Source organism: Caloenas nicobarica, chromosome 5, assembly GCF_036013445.1.
Source record: "Caloenas nicobarica isolate bCalNic1 chromosome 5, bCalNic1.hap1, whole genome shotgun sequence".
NCBI lineage: Eukaryota > Metazoa > Chordata > Aves > Columbiformes > Columbidae > Caloenas > Caloenas nicobarica.
This window is the reverse complement of record NC_088249.1, coordinates 41,694,067-41,715,634: the sequence shown is the minus strand read 5'-3', so window position 1 is coordinate 41,715,634 and position 21,568 is coordinate 41,694,067. Positions and strand designations below refer to the sequence as shown.

General features: G+C 50.0%; 1 protein-coding gene across 2 annotated transcripts in view; it reads right to left on the bottom strand.

Moving 5' to 3' along the window:
- CREB3L1 (cAMP responsive element binding protein 3 like 1) overlaps window positions 1–21,568 on the bottom strand; it is a 47,986-nt gene that overhangs the window by 13,865 nt on the left and 12,553 nt on the right. For both annotated transcript variants that reach the window (XM_065635712.1, XM_065635713.1), the window contains exons 2-4: window positions 7,322–7,550; window positions 2,404–2,564; window positions 652–730 (exon numbers count right to left, since the gene is read on the bottom strand). In XM_065635712.1, coding sequence (XP_065491784.1) covers window positions 652–730; window positions 2,404–2,564; window positions 7,322–7,550 — 469 coding nt within the window. The remainder of the gene's footprint in view (window positions 1–651; window positions 731–2,403; window positions 2,565–7,321; window positions 7,551–21,568) is intronic.

Here is a 21,568-nt window from a genome sequence, read left to right as displayed (position 1 = left end):
AATGGAGTATAAAGCCTGTGATATTTTGCTCCATAGCCTGTTCACAAGTACAGGAAGATCTCTAAGAGAAGAGCTATTCCAAATGCACCACAGGGCTCACACACTTGCCAGCACACTTGATCCAAAGGGGCTCTGGTCACTTGGTTGCCAAGCACTTGAAAACTGTCCCCACTTTGTACTGGAGAGCCCTGGGGGCCTTAATGGAGGTGGGAATATGCCTAAGGAATGTCCCTCTGCAGCAGTGGGAGTTCTTATAGTGCTTTCATTTGTGCATCGGCAGATTTTCAGATGCTTGGGTTTCTTTCAAATTAAACTGGATCCTGAATTTCCTGACTTTCGGATGGTTGTTTTTGGATAACACTACAGTCCCTCAGAGGATTTTAAAGGCACTTTTGCATATTTCCAGCTCTGAAGTAGCCTGTTTTGCCTGGGAGTCCCTGTCTGAACAATTCTCTGTGTGGCTGCTGGTCCAGACACTGATCTCAGTTGGAAGAGTGCAGTACTCACTCCTCTGTTTGTCTGTGCTCCAGTACTACCTTGTATGCATGGCTCTGCTCTCAGGTGTTGTCTTTCCTTCCTGTATAGTGATGATCTATACTTGAGTTATATAAAAGAGGGATGCAAGTCGACCAGCAAATTCTATCTTCTTACCTGCAGGTACATTTAGAAACTGGTTCACCTCTTTGGGTTCAGCTTTGATCACAGGCGTTGGAGTAATTTCTATGGGACTCTGTGGAAAAGAAGCAGAAAGAGCTCTTGGGTACTGCCACCTCTCTTGCCCAGAGGGCTCCCATGCATTCTGCTCATAGCCGCTGCTCCCCTGCTCTCTCTACTGCCTCATCTCACAGCTCTGCCCCAAAGCAGCCTCTCACCACACAGAACAGAAACCAAGACTCCAAAGATAAGCCCCCATGTCACTGGGCACACAGAGTGCAAATACGTGTTTGCAGAGGAAGAAGCAGTGGCAGATAGATATGCTGCCAAGTAGTGCACTGAGTACCTCCAAAAGGGAGACGATTTTTGTCCTTGATGATTCTTCCCTTGCTAGACCCAGACAGTGCAATCTAAACCAACGTCTACATTACCATGGGAAGTCCCTCTTTGATCTGCCTGCATTAGAAATGGGAGTATAGGGGTCGTACAGAAAAAGAACAAACCCCCTGTCCTGCTCACATGATTTTCACCAGGGCCACTGGGCAGCTGTTCCCAGTTGGAGGGGACTGAGAGTTAAATAAAGAGTAGATTTATTCCCATCTGGGCTATGCTGCCCCTCAGCTCTGTGGCTCGCCAGCCCCCAGCCCAACATAGGCCGGGGGAGTTTTTACACTAAACAGACACATTGCAAACTCCTCCAGACTGTAAACACAGCTGAGAGAGCACCATGGTATAGCTGCTGAGCACACACAGCAGAGGTTTGAGGGCACAGCAAGTTCAAGCTGTATAAATAATGGAGGAAGCCTGTGTACAGTTTTGGCTGGAAGTACCCGTTTGTTTTGGATGGTCATTTAAATGGAAAGATGCTCAGCATGAGTGAAAAAAAGGAAGTGAATCCCAGAAATACTCTACTGTTATCTACTGAGCTGCTACAAGATAGCCAAGGTCTGTGTGAGACTGGTCAGACCTTCCCATCCAACCCGGCTAGACTCAAGGCCAGCCAAACTGAGCCCCCAACTTAGATCCATGTACCAGTGGCATAAGTGAGCCTCCTTCAGACAAACAGACTTCTTAAGAACTTAGATATGACCAAAAGACTTGGTGTCTTTTTTCTCAGAAATAATAATTCCTGCTGCTTCATAGGAAAAAGCAAGCAGGACCTGGAGTGGGACCTCCATTTCCAGTGTGCAGCTGAGAAAAGTGAGAGGACATATGATAAGACCAACGCCATGAAAAAGACAGGGCAGAGCAGCGGTCTGTACTCAGGAATAGTGGGGTCACTGGCATCACATTGATTAACACTGTTCTCTGAAAAATGAAAATAAGCCAAGAGTGGCTATAGAAATATTGTCAGATTGGAGGGGACAGGCCTCCAGCACGTGCAGGCTTAAAAGTCTTTGCGTGTTGTTCCAAGGAAACATACATGTATTAAACCAGGATTGTAAAGCATCCCGTGCTGGAGAAAACCCTCCTTCCATTGTTTTCTTTAGAAGGATAATCTGTCTTATAGCTTCGCTATAGGAATGAAGAACACAGTTCTAGCTAGAATCAGGTGTGCTGCTGCTCTGACTGCCATTTCAAGAGGAGAATGACAAATAACACAATATTTGGGCTTTGTATCACCTTCCTCTGTCTGTCCAGTAGCTAAATCAACTAGCAGGACCCCTGCAGTCGCATGGCTGCGTGTGCAACACCAGAGGTGCCGCTGCATGAGAGCCTGGGTTCCTGATGGATCCTAGGTGGGCTCACCTCCTCGGGGACCGGCAGTCTCTGCAGAGGGTTGAGGTTCAGCACTGGTATGGAGCTGGCAGGTAGCTGGGACTCAGGCAGGTCTAGAGCCAGGTTCTGTTCCTGTTTCACCATGATGGAGCAGAGCTTGGGCCCCAGCGACCACACTCCATTCTCCAGCTCTGAAACATGCACAATGTGAGAGTCAAACTCCAGCAAGAACAGGACAAGAAAAAGAAGCCATGCAGACAGCTTCCCCCCGTCTGGGGAGGCTGCCTTTCCAAGTTTAGCTCTGTCACCACATAAGCATGTGCAGGCCCACAACACAGAGTACAAAAGGGAACAAACCCCCAGCGTGTGGGGAGCAGACAGGGCAAAGCTAGAGGGATCGTGTCCCTGCTCTGCTCTCGCTGTGCATCCTGAGCACTGGAGGACAGCTGCAGGGTTTCTTCACCCAGTGATGTCTCAGTCTCATCCTCTGCAGCTTATTTATATTTAGAGCTCAGTGCGAGGAGGATGCTGGGCTGTTACTCCTCAGGCAGCATGGCCAGCATCACAGAGCTGCCAGGTGCGTTACCAAGAATAGCACCATCTCTGTGCTAGAGAGCTGGTGAGAGGGCAAGCACGATGACAGTGAAAGGCTGACAGGTGGCTGTACGTGCTGCTTTGGCCTCCCACCAATGTTGTGTGAAGTACAAGAGCTTTGTTGCATGACTGGAGAGAAGAAAGGTCCATTCCTGTGGAAGGAAGTCCAGTGTGGCACTTGCTTGTGAGGCAGCTCTCATGGCTTCTCCCCTCAGACTCACCTCTGAGGCTCCCTCCTCTGCCCCACACTGCTCAGGTGGACTGCTGCCTACAGATGTGCCCCACTGCCATTGCTGGCAGGGACAGAAGCAGCAGCAAGGGAAAGGAAGTGTCTGAAGAGAACTCAATAGAGCTGTGTGGGGACACTCCTCTCACCCCACGCCTGCTCTGATCCATGCACATCGGTGGTGCGAGCCTGGCTTGTCACTGGAATTAGAGATCCCAGGAGCTGGGATTCAGGCAGTGGTGGATAACTGCAGCTCAGATGTGGAAAAATGTGCTAGGCAGGAGAACTGCCTGGGCTCTGCCCTGAAGTTTTTTTGTTGCTCTTCAAACACTTCAGCCTGCCAAAAAGCTACTCCTAGCTGGCCTGGAACCTGCATCCTCCTCCCTAATCCTCCTCCCTTCCCTTCCCCTTTGTATCTGACAGGCAGAAATGCATTTGTCTTGACACAGGACAGACTATTGCTAAGTGCGTCACCAGATAGTGCCCCAGTTGGCCACAGTCGGGCTCAATCCCTCACGCTGCGTACTGCTCTCTGCATACAGCACTCACAAATCCAGTGGTGTTGCCTAGCTGTCTGCTGCCCAGAGAAGCTCTGCATGCCCATCTCAGTCTAGAAGATGTCCTGGCAAGAGGTGAGGGGGAGAAAAGCCTGCATAAAGATGAGTATAAGCAAGCAGCTGTTTATGTGGGAGCTGCCATCTGAACTCAAAGGTAGATTAACTTCATCTTTGCCCTACTCAGTCTCTGTTACCCTCAGGAGAGGACAAGCCAGAATCCTGCCTCTGGCTTTTGCATGGACACAGTGGTACTAAAGTGTGGACAAGAACTGCATCAGTTAACAGTGTTGCCCTTGCCAGTGGAATATGTTGTCTTGTGTCTTTGGTCTAGCACCTCTTACTTTGCTGCCTACATAGGTGTCTCTAGCAGAGGCTTATTCCTTCCAGTTCCCTGTGTGACTGGACATCTTCAAGCATAGACAGGAGCTCCTGTGGCTGTTCCATGTGCCCATCAGCTGTGTTGCTCTCAGTGCTGCTGGATTGCTTCCCAGAGTTTCCCACAATGCAGTGGGGCCAACATCGTCAGGCAGCATCTCAGGCAGGGATGCACTGCACAGCAGTGACAAGGAGAGGCTGCTAAGCAGACACAGACTGAATTGCATTTTCTCTGTCCTGCTAAGGACACCAAACCCACAGCTGGTAGTGAAGTCTCAGTTACCCCTGCTATGCAAACAAGCCCTTTGTGATGGAAGGAGGCAAGATGTTACATAGCCACAAGTGTTTGCAGCCAGAAAACTTGTACTGAATCCTTCTGACTGTCCACAGCCCATCACAGAGATAAGGGACCTTGAGAGGTCTTCCAGTTTATCCCACTGCTCTACGCAAGTTCAGCTAGACCTGTGTTGGTCCTAACAGACAGTTGTTTGACTTGATCTCACACCTCTGCAAAGTGATGAAGAATCCACAGCTTTCCACATTAAATCTCTTCTATGGTTTCACTATGCCCACTATGAGAAGGTTTTGCCTACTGGCTAACTAGAAGTCCCCTTACTGTGATTTTAAGCCTCATCTTTCTCATTCCCCCTTTCTGTTGCAAAACTCTGAATTTCTCTTTTTCTCAGAGGCATGGAGCATCCTCTGTCTGGGAGGGCTGCTGCTGAAGCAAGTTACCAGGCAAGGGAGAGCAGACCACCAAGGGCTCTCCCAGTTCAGACTTGACTCAGGGAGAGAGCAGCCCCCAGAGCTGTCAGTCCAGACAGTCCAAGGAGCAGACACCCAAATAAGTACACGCTGTCTTCCCATTTCCTGTCTACATTCTGACCCTGCTTTTTTTCCCACCCTCTGAGATTCATCTGGGGAGCAATTGGGTTACAGAATCAGAAATATATAAGCCATGAGAGGGTCAATGAGGGACTGAGGTAGAGGCATTTTGTGTGGACCCCTCTATGTTCTGCTGCCTGAAAGAATGTTCCAGATGTATGGCCATTCTGTAACCACTGCAGGTTTCACTGTATGTTGCTGGGTGAGACATGCCAGGAAACTCATTCTCTGCTCTAGATACTCTGTACATAATGGGAAGAAGCACAGCTGAGAGATTTCCATAGCTGCCCTGGGTTGAGGACATGAGGCAAAAAGCAATGAGGAAGCAGGGCCTGTATAGCAGTGCAGGCACTAGCCTAAGGCTGGTCCAGCACCCACTATTCTGCACAAGCCTGGCTCTCCTTGCACCTGGCATCAGATCACGCCCTGCAGAACCGAGAGCTGGTACTGACAACTGAAGCAGCCAGTCTGTATGTGCAAACCATCTGGAAAACAGACTCCATTGATATGCAGGGTCACAATGCACCCAGCGGCTTGCCCTAGCTGACCCATGTTAGTGGGAACCATGTGGGAAGGGGCAGGATTTGGAAATGTTTTGGAGATCTGCAGAAAAGCTGGGAGAAGGCTGATACATAGCAAGCCTCAGCCAGCTCCAAGCCTAGACATAGCCCAGGCATTCCTGAGGAGCTCTGCAGACCAAGCAGAGCTTGCTTACTGTTAAAGAAAAGCCATTCCTGGGTAATTAATTTGAAGTGAATGTCTAAGAGGACTGAGACTGGATGGAGCTGTGCCAAAAGGACTGCACAGTGTTGCAAAAACTGGACCTGAGTCAGGGCTACACTGGAATATGACTCACATACAATTATGAGCCAAGATAGCCCTGGAAAGATGGGTTGAATTATCCCACTGCAGGAGTAGGAGCACAGATACCCCTATACCTGCCACATTAATACTAGGCCTTACTCTCTGTATAGAGCTGATCTACACTCTCAGAGAGCAAGTGCCACGTCCATCTCAAGCTCTCCTGGGTTATGCGCTGTACACCCTGTGCTGGTCTCTGCCCAAGGATCCGAGTCATATTCCTTTCAGGAAAGTCATGGTTTTGCCTTGGGGACACTGCAGTTGAAGTAGGGGCATGTCCAAACACAGAGGAGAGGAGCAGAAGTGGTGACAAGTGTGTCAGAGAGGAGTCCCTGAGGTAGCTTCACGCAGGCAGACTTCGTTTTATTGCTTTCTATAAACTCATGCTTTTTGCTTCTCTCATTGCCAAGGTCATCTCCTCCTATTCATTTGTGGGGGCAAAATAAAGATGTGTCTGTGCACTCATGCTGGTTTGTTTTTTGTTAGTCGCCTGGTTGCCTGTTTGGGCTGACTGCCCTCCAAGACAGTACTGGGGTTAAAACTAAGGAAAAATAAATGTAAATGGAAAGCTTTTTTGATACTCAGGCAGAGCTTGCTTGGCCTGCCATGAGCCTCTCTCCCAGCACCTATCTGAGTGGTCCCTAAGAAACATAGCACTGATGGCTGCACCCTTTGCAGAGACCAAAGAGGCAGTGGAGGCCAGCTCCTCTCCTCCTGCCTTGGCGTTTGTACCAGAGAGCTGGGATCATTCCTGGCCATGAGGGAAGCCTCTGTCCCAGGTCTCACTCCCGCTCAAATGAATGGCTTTCTTCTGTGTATACTGAGCCCATGCCACTGCTTTTTCAGGCAGCCTGGTGTCCATCAGCTGTTGGGACACCCACACACTCCCGCAAATTACAGGACTCTCTGCAAGGACGGCTCTAAAAATATCCAGCCATCACAAATTATCCTGAAATGAATTGTTTTAAAAATAGGTTTTGAAATGACTGTTCCTCTCTGTCTCCTGCTAAAAGATCTGCTGGTAAAGAGCCCACTTAGCTTTCCACATGTACCAGCAATGGTTGCAGCCAGAGACTCATGCTTCCTACATTCGAGCCAAAAGCCTGCTGCCTGATGCCAAAACAGACCTGGATCTAGGGCATCCACACCCAAGTTTGTAGGGTCCTAAAAAGACATTGCCTATTGCTTGCCAGAAGCTGGCAGCACACTGAACCACAACCAGTTATCATCCTCGTAAATAACAGCCCAGCAAAGGAGCAATGTGACCGTCAGAGCACAACTGAAGGAAAAAATGTGGGCCGTATTTGACAACGGCGGATCAAATTTTTTCCCTGGATTAGCCATGCGCAAGCCTAAGGAATAGTCAGTTTGTCCTTATATATGGAAGCCAGCCAGAGCTTCTGCTAACAGATGTGCCCAAAGCTGTGCAGTGTGCACGTCTCATGCTCACCGTTAGCATTATCTTCAGTCTTGACAGGCACGAGGGGGCTCTGGGGAGCAGAGTCTCCACTGAGGGAGTAGCTGTGCTCTGCCTGGATGCCTGGAGTGGGTGGATCCAGGTCCATGTCCAGCAGCGGGTTCTTCTCAGCCAGTACTGGGTCATCGAAGAAACTGCTGAAGAGGTCGTTGGAGAAATCCTCCATGTTGTCAGAGAAGTGATCCAGGTTCTCTGAGAAATGCTGAGGAAAGACAAAGGGAGGCAGAATGTTAGTGTCATCTCCAAGAGGGATCTGAGAGCCTTTCTGTGCTCTGGGAGCCAAACCTCAGCAACAGCCCTTTTTGGATGGGAAAAAGCAGTTCCTATCCCATGCCTGCATCGGTTTGATAAAAACACCTTGAAATAAGATGGAAAGGGCTGTCGTGCTGTACATCTTCTCTACCTGTTTATCTACACCACAAACACTCATGACACTCTTCTATATTCTCACATCTCCCCCTTTCTCCGTGGATACCTCTCTTCAGCTTCCTAGCATCATCTGGCTGTGAAAACGAGCTGAATAGAACACAAGGCAAGAAATCCCTGTGATGACAAAATGCAAGTGTGGCAGAAAAGCACAGTCTTCAGCACCTGCCCTTGGTGACAGACACTTTCTCATGTTCTCTGCCAGCAGCAATAGGCACTCTGATGCCCCAGAGAACATCAACCCAGCTGCTGATTTCTATCAGAGAAAAAAAATCAGTTGGATCAACATAACAGGAAGGCCCCCTGTTGTATTTAATTTCCTCTGGGATTTCACAGCCCCTCTGTGGACCATATGAGGCTGTCCTCCAGCCAGATAATGCCTGTGAAATTCTGCTCCCCAATGAAGTTTAAACACTACAGATGGGCTGTTAACAACAAACAATCATTCCACTAATCATTCCAGTAACAGTCAGTAAATCTGGCCAGTGCTGCTGCAGAGCTGGTCTCCTGATGCTACAGGGAACCTGTTTCCTTTGAGGCATATCCTTCTATTCAGAAATCGAATCACTAACTTTTCCATTTGCTACAACAAAGCATTGGTTGGGCAGGGAGAAAAATGATGGTTGCCAAACACCAGCTGAAAAATTATCCTATTTGTTGGCAGATTGAGGCTTCTGGCTCAGGGAGAGGAAAGAAAAGACAGATACATTCAAGTGACTATATTACACAGATGGAACTGTGTAACTTAAATGAACTGGAGAGAGCTCAGCGGAGTCAGACTGGGTCGTCCTTCCCTGCCTGGAAAAGCATCTGGGTGGGCAGAAAGGCACTGAAAGCAGCATACTCAAATACCAAGAGCAACAGGGTATGGCTGAGAGAGAGCATGCAGATCCTAGAGTAGAGACATGAACACCACTGAATTCCAATGTGAGAGCTGAGCTCAGGATGGAGCCCATCTCCCAGAAGAGCATGGCGTGCATGAGGTTCTTTCTTTCCCCAGCACTAGGACGGAGGGAAGGCTTGGCCAGATGATCCCGGATGCTGGAGCCTGCAGGTTCCTGCTCCTACAGGAAGGCATATTTGTTTTGCCTGAGCAAACTATCCCTCTGTCAGCATTATGCTGGCTGTCAGAGGGTTGGGGTGAGGCTGTGGAGCGAAGTGGGCTCCAGCTGAACAGACTCAGTGGGGGATGGAGACAGTAACCTGCAGCAATCTACAGCATGCCAGTGCCCTTCGCCCTCCAACATCATCCTTCAGCCACTCGATTTACAAAATCAGATGCCCACAGAGCCTGCTGGAAGTGGAGGGCAGTGTCTGCCACCTGCATTCTGCCTGACACAAGGTTTCTCACCCTTCACTTCCTTCCCACTTGTCCTGTCCCCACACTACCTGGGTACTATGGGGTGGGTGCCATGGTGACAGAAGATACAGAGAAGGCAGAATTACTGAATGCCTTCTTTGTCTCTGTCTACTCTGCCGGAGGCTGTCCTGAGGAGCCCCGTACCCCTGAGGCCCCAGAGGAAGGCAGGGCAATGGAGGAGTTTGCCTTGGTTGATGAGGACTGGGTTAGGGACCAGTTAAGCAATCTGGACATCCATAAATCCATGGGTCCAGATGGGATGCACCCGCGGGTGCTGAGGGAGCTGGCTGAAGTCATTGCTGGACCGCTCTCCATCATCTTTGCCAAGTCGTGGGAAACGGGAGAGGTGCCTGAGGACTGGAGGAAAGCAAATGTCACTCCGGTCTTCAAAAAGGGCAAGAAGGAGGACCCGGGCAACTATAGACCGGTCAGCCTCACCTCCATCCCTGGGAAAGTGATGGAACACCTTATCCTTGGTGCCATCTTAAGACATATCAAGGATAAGAGGGCCATCAGGGACAGTCAACATGGCTTCACCAAGGGGAAGTCGTGTTTGACCAACCTCATAGCCTTTTATGAAGACGTAACAAGGTGGATTGACGATGGCAGAGCAGTGGATGTGGTCTACCTTGACTTCAGCAAAGCATTTGACACCGTCTCCCACAGCATCCTCACGGCAAAACTGAGGAAGTGTGGACTGGATGACTGGGTAGTGAGGTGGACTGCAAACTGGCTGAAGGAGAGAAGCCAGAGAGTCGTGGTCAATGAGGCAGAGTCTGGTTGGAGGCCTGTATCTAGTGGAGTGCCTCAAGGGTCAGTTCTGGGACCAATACTGTTCAATATATTCATCAATGACTTGGATGAGGGAATTGAGTGTACTATCAGCAAGTTTGCTGATGACACCAAGCTGGGAGGGGTGGCTGACACGCCAGAGGACTGTGCTGCCATCCAGCGAGATCTGGACAGGCTAGAGAGTTGGGCGGGGAAAAATTTAATGAAATATAACAAGGGAAAATGTAGAGTCTTGCATCTGGGCAGGAACAACCCCAGGTTCCAGTACAGGTTGGGGAATGACCTATTAGAGAGCAGTGTAGGAGAAAGGGACCTGGGGGTCCTGGTGGACAGCAGGATGACCATGAGCCAGCACTGTGCCCTTGTGGCCAAGAAGGCCAATGGCATCCTGGGGTGTATTAGAAGGGGGGTGGTTAGTAGGTCGAGAGAGGTTCTCCTTCCCCTCTACTCTGCCCTGGTGAGACCGCATCTGGAATATTGTGTCCAGTTCTGGGCCCCTCAGTTCAAGAAGGACAGGGAACTGCTGGAGAGAGTCCAGCGCAGGGCCACAAAGATGATGAAGGGAGTGGAGCATCTCCCTTATGAGGAAAGGCTGAGGGAGCTGGGTCTCTTTAGCTTGGAGAAGAGGAGACTGAGGGGTGACCTCATTAATGTTTATAAATATATAAAGGGTGGGTGTCACGAGGATGGAGCCAGGCTCTTCTCGGTGACAACCAACAGTAAGACAAGGGGTAATGGGTTCAAGCTGGAACACAAGAGGTTCCACTTAAATTTGAGAAGAAACTTCTTCTCAGTGAGGGTGACGGAACACTGGAACAGGCTGCCCAGGGAGGTTGTGGATTCTCCTTCTCTGGAGACATTCAAAACCCGCCTGGATGCCTTCCTGTGTAACCTCACCTAGGTGTTCCTGCTCTGGCAGGGGGATTGGACTAGATGATCTTTCGAGATCCCTTCCAATCCCTAACATTCTGTGATTCTGTGATTCTGTGACAGCCTGACACCACCATCCAAGGCTCCCCTGGAAGGGCAGACACTGCATGTGCAGGTAATGCAGAGAAGGCACACTCATGCTAAATCCCAGTGTTGAGGCCCTCCCTGGGATGTATGGGCTGAAGTTGTGTCCACTTGTTCCCATACCAGAAGCTGAGTTGGCATAGTAGCTTGGTAAAATCTACTCAGCCATTTCTAAATTACCTGGAAGCATTTCCGCATTTGAATCAAGCAACAGAAAACATCTCCCATCTGTGTTGAGCATAACCATTCTTCAGAGGGAGCTGAGTTAGCAGATGGAACAGGGTTAGATATTTATCTGAAAAGCAATAGAAAACCAGGTTTTGTCCTGTCTTACAGCATGAAGGAGTAAAGAGTTTGGAGTCCTCAGCATTAACCCCAGAGAGTGCTTGCTCATGCAACAGCTGTTCTTTGTCTTGCTTTCTCTAAACAACACAAGCAAACACAGGATATGAACACAATAGCCTTACAGTAAGGGTGAGAATTTAACTGCAGAAAAGTGAAGGGATTCAGAGTTCTGGCTGCCAATGAACCACAACAGCACAGCAAAGCCAGGATCCAACATAAGGCACCCAAATCATATATACTATCGTTACCATCAAAACTAGAACCACTATGTAATCCTGGATGAGAGGCAGAGCTGGATGAACAGCTGCAGGGAGAACTGTCTGCGATTCTGCCACGTGCTTCAGATTTCTTTTACAACTGTGCATTAACAAAGGCAGAAGTGGGAGTGAAGAGTCAAGAAGATGCATTTATGCAGTAGTTCCATGCTATCTTTTAGAGGCATCCCACCCACGCTTAAAACAAGGATCTCTTGGTCAGTCAACAGTCTTCCCATTGTAGGACAAACCTACTGGGAGGGAAGAGGCAGAGGTGTGCCTCCGGTTTTATTCTGAAACCAAAAATCCCTCCGGCAGCATGTAATGGGTGAGAGATGAGCGATGAGTGCGATGGGCTGAGTATCAGAGACTTAACCTGGGCACTAACACTGGCAGGAGTAATTGCAGATTTCTGTTTCTTCTTTTAGACACCACGCAGCAGGCTTGCTGGAGGACTTCCCTGCTTGGAAGTGATGATGAAGGCAACACTGTTCTCCCAGAGATACAGGAGTTCAGGTCCCCAAGAGGCCATTCTCTCCCAAGAGACAGAGACCTACTGCACAGTACAGGAAAGACATGAGTAATAAGCAGAAAATGAAACTCGCACCCTCCCTGGGATCCAGAAGTGTTGGGGCACATACCCCTCTCTGGACTCCTGGGTCTTATTCTCCAGCATGACTACTGGCAAAGCCTTCTCATCAAAGCAGCCCCTTTTGAGCTCTCGCCAATTATACATACACCAGTCCAGCATCTCCAGACACAGATGATGGAAGCTAACCTAGGAGACTGGAATAACTATGGTTATTATCAAAGAGGGCACAAAGGATCAGACATCCTCAAAGAGGGAGAGCTCCCAGGGCTGTCACAGAGCTGGAGATTGCTATTAAAGGCAGTGGCAAGAGGCAGAGGAAAGGAGAAGAAGGAAGGGTAAAGCAAAGATAATGACATGGCTTTGTAGCTGGCTATATCCGCAACAGAGACTTCAGGACAAGCAGGAAGCTAAACCACCACATCCCAGGAAGGCTGCTGTGTCTCTTGGATTGCTCTGTTCTCTCCTGACACCAACAGGTATTGTTAACTTCAGGACAGATTTTGGATTAGTAAAGACAGCCACGCATGCAACCACATGGCAACAGGAAAACATGTCCTCTTGTCCAGATCCAACTGTGATGGGCAAAGTGAAGAGCAGCCCAGAGCTTACCCACGTGAATTAGTTTAGACTGAGCCTGCTAACCCAGAATATGCAAAATCTGTGTCCCCCCAGCCTTGTTGTGGGAGCTCCATCTATCTGGCAAAACTCAGAGAAGGCTTCAGCCATATTCCTCCTTAACATGTGTGGGAGAGCAGGCTCCAGGGAACTGCAGGTCCCAGGATGCAGTGTCTCAGGGCTGTGCAGATCATGGCAGGGTCAGTGCTCCAAGTTTCTGAGTGATAAACAGAAGCAGGTTTATGACCTGACCAAATGGTCAGTAGCTCTATCCCGGCTGGAAGGTCACATGCCAAAGGAGGTGCTGGGCGGCCACTAGCCCTCCCTTCCTACCCATACTGAGTCCAGCACAGCTGAAGACCTGCATGTGGTGCCACTAAATGAAATTACTGTGGTGGACTTTGGAGTGACTTTTGCCAAAGTCATAGCAATGAAGATCTCAGCAGACCAGAGGTATGTGTCGGTGGAAGGTCCAAGAAAGAGCCCACAGGACTCAGATGTGAATGAAGGTGGGATGTACAGAGATGCACAAGCAGAGCAAACTCATCCTCCCGCAGCCTCTTCAAGGCCTATACTCTCCCCTCGAGAGCAACCTTCTGGACAGGCTGGGATCAGCCAGCTCCTGCTCCTCAGGGAGTTGGCCAAGAATTTCTAATTGTGACAATGAAGGACTCTGCAACTCTGCTGAGATTCTCATTTAAGATATCTCAGGTAGCTTTCACACAGATGAGCCTAGCTTGAGCAAGGGGGACCAGTCAACTGGGAAATGTGATCCTTGCCATCCTAGCCCAGATGGAGCGGGTGTGAATGTACTGGGGGAAAACAGCTTCCAGATGGGAGATGGAGCTTGCAGCACAGTGTTATTTTGCATTATTTGCTCCTTCTATCTCCCCCTCTCACACCCTCCTTCATTCTCCTTCTAACTATGCTCCAAAGCCAAGAAATAGCACGAGATGTGTTTCCAAAGCTGTATTACCAGTGAGCGGTCAGGGAGGGGGCAGCCAAAGGACAGAAACGCAATGGCGAGGAAGTGCTGGATTTCCTGATCCAAGTCCGATTTCTGGCTGCCCGTCCCCCCACTGCAGTTCTGGGAGGATGGAGAGGCAGCACCTGAAGGGGATGAGCCAGCATGCACAGGTACAGAGGAGGCAATGACCACTGCATCTCCAGGCCTAACAGAGGACCTTAAACTGTTCTGGTGCCACAGGATAATCTGCTCGGGCTGAGGCCATCTCAGCCATGAAGAGAGAGTGTGAATCTGTCAGCTGCTAACTCCTGCTCCCTCCCACTCCTGGTGACCAACATAGGCACTGACTTTCCAAACATATTTCCACCACATGTTTTCATCCTGACCTCATGCTTAGGGTTGTCTAAATAGCACACTGTATGTGCGTGCGTGCACTTCTCATTTGAACACCCTTTCCTGTTGTACAACAGTTATCTTGGGAGCTTTACATTAGGCATCCAGATATCCAAAAGCAAGCTCTCTATTTACCCTGCACCCAGAGCTGGTGTTATACTTCTACAGGCCCCAAGCAGAGACTGAGACATTAAGCCTTTTCCCCTGCCTAGTTGCACATAGGATGCCCAAAGGTGCCACTCTTGTAGCCCAGTGGCACCATGCATGGCTGAGGAGATGACTATTCCGTCTTCCTGGATCCACTTCTCCTCCATGGTCACCCTGGCTGCATCTGTCCCTCCTTTCCCATTTCATGCTTCGATCCTTTGACTGTGACTTTGCCCTTCCCACCTCCAGCTGAGTTGTTTGGACACAGTCTCGCTTCAGGATCAGCCTGATTCTCACAGCCTCCCTGCTCCCACCACAATGGTCTCGCTCCAAAGAGAAAGCAGCAAGGGGCTAATCCAGCTGGGCGGCAGCCCAGGCCCAGGAGACGAAGGGCCTTTGCAGGTTGGAGGTTCTGCTCATGCTGGCAGGCAGTGCAGATGAAGAGGGGATTCTTCTGAATTTTCTCTTTTCTTTTTGAAAGTATTTTTCCTCTTTGCTTGCCAAGATAAATCTGCTGTCCCAGCTGTGACATCTGCATTTCCCTTCTCTGCTTTCACTAAGGAATGAAGCCCCCTGCACTCCAGCTTCACAGCCGAGGTTTCCTTTGCATTCCAGGAAAGAAGAGCCCATACACTCCAGACAGTCCTTCTGCTCTCTTTAAAATGCAGTGAATTTTAGACCTTATGCAATTGAGGATCTTGACAGCATTAACAAGATCCAGGCAGGAGGGACAAATGCTGCGCATCCTTCTCCTTACAGCCTAGGTGGTGCATCTGCACCCCAAGGGAGACAAGTTATTATCCAACCAACTCTCAGCTCTCTCAGACCATTCTGGTGCTCCTCCATCCTGATCCTCATTGCTCTCGGTCCCTCCTGTCATGTACCACAGCTCCCTGCTCCTCCATGCCTGGTCTGCCCAGACCCCCTGTCTGCCTGGATATCTTGCCACTGACTCCCTTGCTGTTCTGCTTCTTTGCATGGCGTGGCTGAAGCACTTTGGGCCAAACCATCTGCAAACCCCACTGCTATTTCCCTCCAGCATCAGGACAGCATCCTGACCAGCAGTACCCCTCAGCCTTTCTCAGAGACTGCCGGCAACGCCCATCACCCATGATTATTTTCAGCATCACGACCTTGGACTGTATGGTGAACCAAACTCTTCCCTGACACCCAGGCTCCGAGTGGCAAAGTGCTTGACTGAACCTGGTCTGGTGCCAGACCCAGAATTTATTACTGTCTGTAGAATAATGCAGAGTAACAGAAAGAGGAGGGCTTAGGGCTGCTGCAAGAAAGGGAAGTGACCTGCTTCCCCACAGGGAGCAGTGCCATCAACTCCCTCCCCACAGGGACTGCAACCCCTCAGACCAAAGGTGCTACAAGCCATTACTCTTTGGCCACAGCAGCCACAGCCATGTCCACAGTGCCTTGCAAAGTCCCAGCAAGGCTCAGGCATGGCTTCGCTGTGGAAACCTCCTTCCACCGCACATCTGTGCCAAGGACCTGGATTTACAATTTCCAGCGCTAGGCGCCACAAGACCTAGGAGGGACAACAGAGGCTCAAGACACAATCAGGAAAAGGCGATTGCGGGAGCAGCGCCAAGGCAAGGCGCTACCCTGAAGCGAGGGAAGCGGCAGCAATCCGGGCCGCCGTGGTCCCGCCTGCTCCCCCAGTGCCCGCAGCCGCTTCATCCCCCGCCACCCCGCCAGGCAGCCGAAGCTCCCGGGAGGGAACGCGGCCCCCGGGTCCGAGGAGTGACCAGAAGGTGCGCGGAGCCACCCGCCCCGCCCCCGCCGCCGGCCGCTAACGGTCGCCGCGGCACGCTTCCAACGGCCGGCAGCGGCGGCCGCCCATTGGCTGATGCAGCCGGGCGGCGGCCAATGGGAGGCGGCTGCCAGCGGAGCCGTGCGCGGCGCGCGGGAGGAGTACAGGGTTAGGACGGAGCGGCCCGCGGCGCCTCACGGCGGGTGCCCGTCCAGCCGCGGCCGGAGCGGGCAACGAGATCGAGGGGCAGAGACCGCCAGGGGGCTCTGCCCCTCGGGAAGGCCTCACCTTTGCCCCCTCGTTCTGACAGAATAGGTGCACACCACATCAAAATTTTGTGGCTGTGATCGCAATACCCGGCTCGGGCTTTGTGAGGCCTCTGCCCTGGTGAGACCGCATCTGGAATATTGTGCCAGTTCTGGGCCCCTCAGTTCCAGAAGGACAGGGAACTGCTGGAGAGAGTCCAGCGCAGGGCAACGAAGATGATGAAGGGAGTGGAGCATCTCCCTTATGAGGAAAGGCTGAGGGAGCTGGGGCTCTTTGGTTTGGAGAAGAGGAGACTGAGGAGTGACCCCATTCATGTTTATAAATATGTAAAGGGTGAGTGTCACGAGGATGGAGCCAGGCCCTTCTCGGTGACAACCAATGACAGGACAAGGGGCAATGGGTGCAAACTGGAACACGGGAGGTTCCACTTAAATATGAGAAGAAACTTCTTCTTGGTGAGGGTGACAGAGCACTGGAACAGGCTGCCCAGGGAGGTTGTGGAGTCTCCTTCTCTGGAGACATTCAAAACCCGCCTGGACGCCTTCCTGTGTAACCTCATCTGGGTGTTCCTGCTCCAGCGGGGCGATTGGATTAGATGATCTTTCGAGGTCCCTTTCAATCCCTAACATTCTGTGATTCTGCAAGGATGCCATTCACCAGGGAGGAATCTTGGGACGTTCCCAGGCACGGGGGAGTGGGTGAGTTAAGTTTTTAACTTAAATGTTTTTGCCATGAAAGGAGGAAAAAAAAAGAAAAAAGAGAAAAAGGTATGTGGAAAGTTGAAGTCTGCCAGGCTGTGCCTGGGTTTCCCAGCGGCCCTAAAGGAAGCACTGAAGGCACCTGCTGCTGCAGTGGCAGAAGAGTCATGGACACGCTGTACCACACTTGGATGGTGCAGGCAGTGGTGATGTGGGAGGAACCGGGAGCATCGAGGGGAATGAGTGCAGTAGGGCAGAGCCACAGTGGTGTAGCCATCTGTGTACCCTTGAACCACTTGTAGATGCCAGAGTGCAGAGCAGGTATGTGTGTGCTAGGGAGGAGGGGGAACACATCAGCCTCCCCTGGGGCAAACCAGGCTCCAATGGCCCTGGGGTGGAAAGCAGCTACAGTACAATTTGCCTGTTGCACGACAGTTGCTGAGTCTGCAGAAGCAGGAGCACCTCTCCTCCCAGCAGCAGCACCCTGGAGGATGCAGAGGAATGCCTCTGCTTTCCAGCGAGCTTTTGCTGCGTGTATGCTACATGTGCAACGAATGTCCCAAATTTCCTTTGGCTTACAACTCCCTTGCAGTCGACTGATAAAAAAAATTAGAGCAGGACTTAAACCATACGGAGAAGTGGACACAGCTCTGTCAGGATAAAACATTTAGATCAGCTGCTCTTACCCCTCATTTGGCAGAAGATTTGGGCGCTATTTCTATGACTCCATGAAAGGTAAATAAAGAGTTTGTCCTTCAAGGCCTTTCTTGAGCTCAGAGAACTGAAGACACCTGCTTGCTACAAGACAAAGCCGCCTTTATTTCTGAGCCATCATGGTGGCAGCTGGGCTGTGTTCGAACGGACATGTGTGGGAGGTGTTCTCCATGGGAATGCAGGTACCCTTGGGCAAGCTGGCAGGGGTCTCTTCCTCATCTTTGCCCCTTTCCAAGCTGAGGTTAGCACAGTCTCCAGGCAGAGACTTCACACAGGCAGCAGCTCTGACAGAAAGAAACTGTACCGTCATAACTCCCTCTAAGTCTTTACCATCTTGTCTGAATTGTTGCTTTACCTCTTTGAGTTAACTTGGCAGCCTCAGCTGAGTTTGCAGCGGGCTCTCAAAGACACCCTAACTCCACACCATGCCAGGGGGCCAGGAGTCTTCCAGCTGCTGTAGCATCAGGGGGAGGAGGTTAATGTGAACTTTATCTTGTTATGTGTGAAAATATAATCCATCATCTTTGAGAAGGCCCTGTCTGCTGTGTTAACCCCAACCCACTTCCACCCAGGCGTGCCCTTTGCAGAGCCCAAACACACCCATCCCTTCCCAGTCCCACAGAGGCACAGCAGCCAGAACACAACTGAGTGTCTGCAGCCATGCCTGTTGGTGTGCGGCACCCCTGCACAACCTAGAAGTGCAGCTCCAGCCCAGCCCTGCAAATCTAGAGGTAAAATCTACCCTGGGAAAACACACATGGATTTAATTCTGTGTGGGACATCTGCCTGGACAGTTTAGGGAAAAATTCTCCTTGATGGAGAGGGAAATGTGGTGCAATGAAAGGCAGTGGGCAGGGCAACCGAAAGAAAACACTGCTTTACTCTGCGTGACTCTCTGAACTATACTGCCATGCTGCAGTGAAGTGAGCTCACACTATCCCCAAAAGACATGAAATACAGTTTGATACAATTAAAAATAGAGAGGTGCAACTGTTCAAACCAGTCACTAGTCAGTGGAACGGGAAAGTTTATCCAATAACCAAAATTAACTGGAATAAATTCCTCTCCACCATTTCTTCCATCTTTCTTGGAAGCTTCTGGCCCTGCCCATACTGGGTTGAAGCCACCAGAGTTCTGCTCTTACACAGCTTGTCACCCCCATGCCATCAGGGCCTTTTTTCTGCTTCTTGCAAGAAAAGCAATCTAAGCAATGAGAAAGGTGCCCTGGGAGACAGAGGAAATCTGCTTTGGGAGATAACCAGAGAGGGAGGAAAGGTCTGTATTATCTTTACAATCAGCTTCATTTGTCTCATTGAAACTGTTTCTCTTTAGTGCTCAGAGAGCAAAATGGGAGATAATTCACATTTTGTCCCATAGCAGGCCCCTAGAGACCCATAAAGAAAAGCCGCCTTGGAAGAGGAAGATAGCTGTACTCCATTCAAGTCCAAATGCTGAGGCATGCAGCTAATACCAAACATTACTGGTGGCTTTCATTCCTCAGGCCTTTGTAAGGGCAATTACAGAGCAACTAAGTCTGGACCAGCTGATTTGTGACTCAAGGATGTGAAGGATTTTCACCCAAAATCTTGAGATAGCCAGAGCTGGGACTCTCTTCAGTGGCCAGGCTGGGCAAGAGCTGGGTTTTGCAACCAGGAGACTGAATGAGGTCCCACACCAGGACTGTTTTCAAAGCAATTCAGCTTGGAATGCAGATTTCTGACCTGCTGCCAATATCCCAGTGGAAAATCTGTGCCCTAAGCAGCAGATAGGAAATTAAACTTCAGCTCCAATGCTGAGGGTATTGTTTTCACCTCAGTGGTGGAGCTGCAGAAACCAGAGTCTCTGGAGAACGAGGAGATCCTTCCTAGCCTGCAAAGGGCAGCAGCGCCTCTCAGACCATTCGTCACTACTGGGGCAGCCTGGATTAACACCATCCCGGGGGAGAAAGAATGTGCGATGTTGGTGAACATGCGGTCAAAGCCCTGTGCTTCTGAAGATGAGGACTGGTCAGAGATAATGCAGTCACTTCAACCATGGAATAAAAATCAAGGCTGAAGGAGAAAGGCAGCTTGTGCAAACCCTTTCCCAACACCTGGCTCTCCAGCTATCCCCTCTCCAAGCCAGACTTCTCTATGACAAGGCCCAGCAGCTGAGTACTTTGTAGCTGGTGAAAAGTAGAAATGATCGTGTGCTCAAGTAAAGTCAGAAGCATCTGGGAAGTAAAAGATTGCATGTGCCTTTCAAGACAGGAAACCTATTATGCCCTGGTATCCTGCCCTCAAAGCTCCTGTGTCTGAGATCGAGCAGGCATCTGCACCCCAGCATTGGAGGAGTGTCTGCAGAAACCGGTGGGTTTGGGAATCCATTCTCTGGGCATCCCTGGAGCGGCACAAGGAGACAATAGGTGGCTTCATGGGTTTTAGGGCCTGGAGGAACCAGTCTGGTAATCAAATATGGTTCCTTACATAGCCGAGTGCAGGAGCTATATCCACGCCTCCTGCTTCAAACTCATTGTCTGCAACTGAGCTTCACAGAAAGAAACATCTCATCTCAGTTTAAAGGCTTCAGATAAATCCATCCCTTTCTAAAACAAAACTGTTGTAGAAGCTAACTACAGTCACCAAACCTCTGAGTCATTGCAAAGAGGGACTCTATCTTAAGCCTCCGAAGTGTTTTCTCAGGCTTTTTGCTCTTAGATGAACAAGTCCTTACTACCAGATGCCTTTCTGAGAACAAAACCCAGTGACCTTTTAATCTGTGGAGTGTGGTAAGGCATGGCCACCATACCAGGTTATTCTGCAGACAGCAGAAACAACACTGGTCTCTTTGCAGGCAAGGAGAACTTGAGGGCTTTTTAATGATGGCAAATTATGGTCATGTAACACCACGTTAGCAGCAGATTCAAAGATTAAATCATCTTTCTGTATAATTAATTGCTAGATTTTAGCATAATCAAATCACAGGTGGAAGTGAGCAATTCCTCTGGCAAAAGAAGTTACAGCCCTGCCATGGTGGCCAGAGCTACAAAGTAATAACGAAGGCTGTGCAAGCCCTAGGAAATCAAGATAAAATCTACAGTGGTTTGGCTTCTGGGCATCCTTTCAGACCTGGTCTTATCATGTGGGTATATAATCCCAGACCAGAAGCAACAATAACCTCTCAATATCTATCATGGTTTTAGATGCAACAAAAGAGAAAAAAGCATCAGTGACATCTTCCCCTTCTGTCCCGTAATCCTGATGCTGAATGACTTTTCCTAAGTATGGAGTTCTCTGTATATATGAAATCCTTCCCAAGTGTCCGGTGTGTGTCCCAGCACAGATGAACCCAGCCCCATTTCCTGCCTGGATGCTCACAGCACCAGACCTTCTCTGCCACCCTCCTCCCTCATGCCTCTGCTGCCTGGTTCTCCCCTGTTTGCTCCTCCATTACCTTTCTCCCATCTCCTCTCTCTGAAAGGGTGCACACATCTGGCTTGCCTTTATTGTGTGATAAATCTCACCCTGCATCTTGGGTTCATTTTCTGAAAGTTTTGAATGGTGTCTTGGAAATGCTGTTGGACAATAGGAGCTCTCTGAACCCAGGCCAGCTGGATGGGACTCCATGCATTGCAGCTGACATGCAGGCTTTGGCGGTCTTTCTCAACTCTTTTCCTCTCTTCTTTTTTCTGTACAGCATTTGAATTGTCCTCAAACTTTATTTTTGGAGTGGGCAGTCTGTTTCTGAATCTTTTCATCATTATATTATTAATTATGGTCATGACTGTTTCTTTTTCTGCTGGCACTCCTGGGTGGATCTCTCCTCTCTCACTTAATGTCTTGGGTAAGACTACTTTGGCTGCAACCCACTTAAGCAGTGACTCAGAATCCCTGGC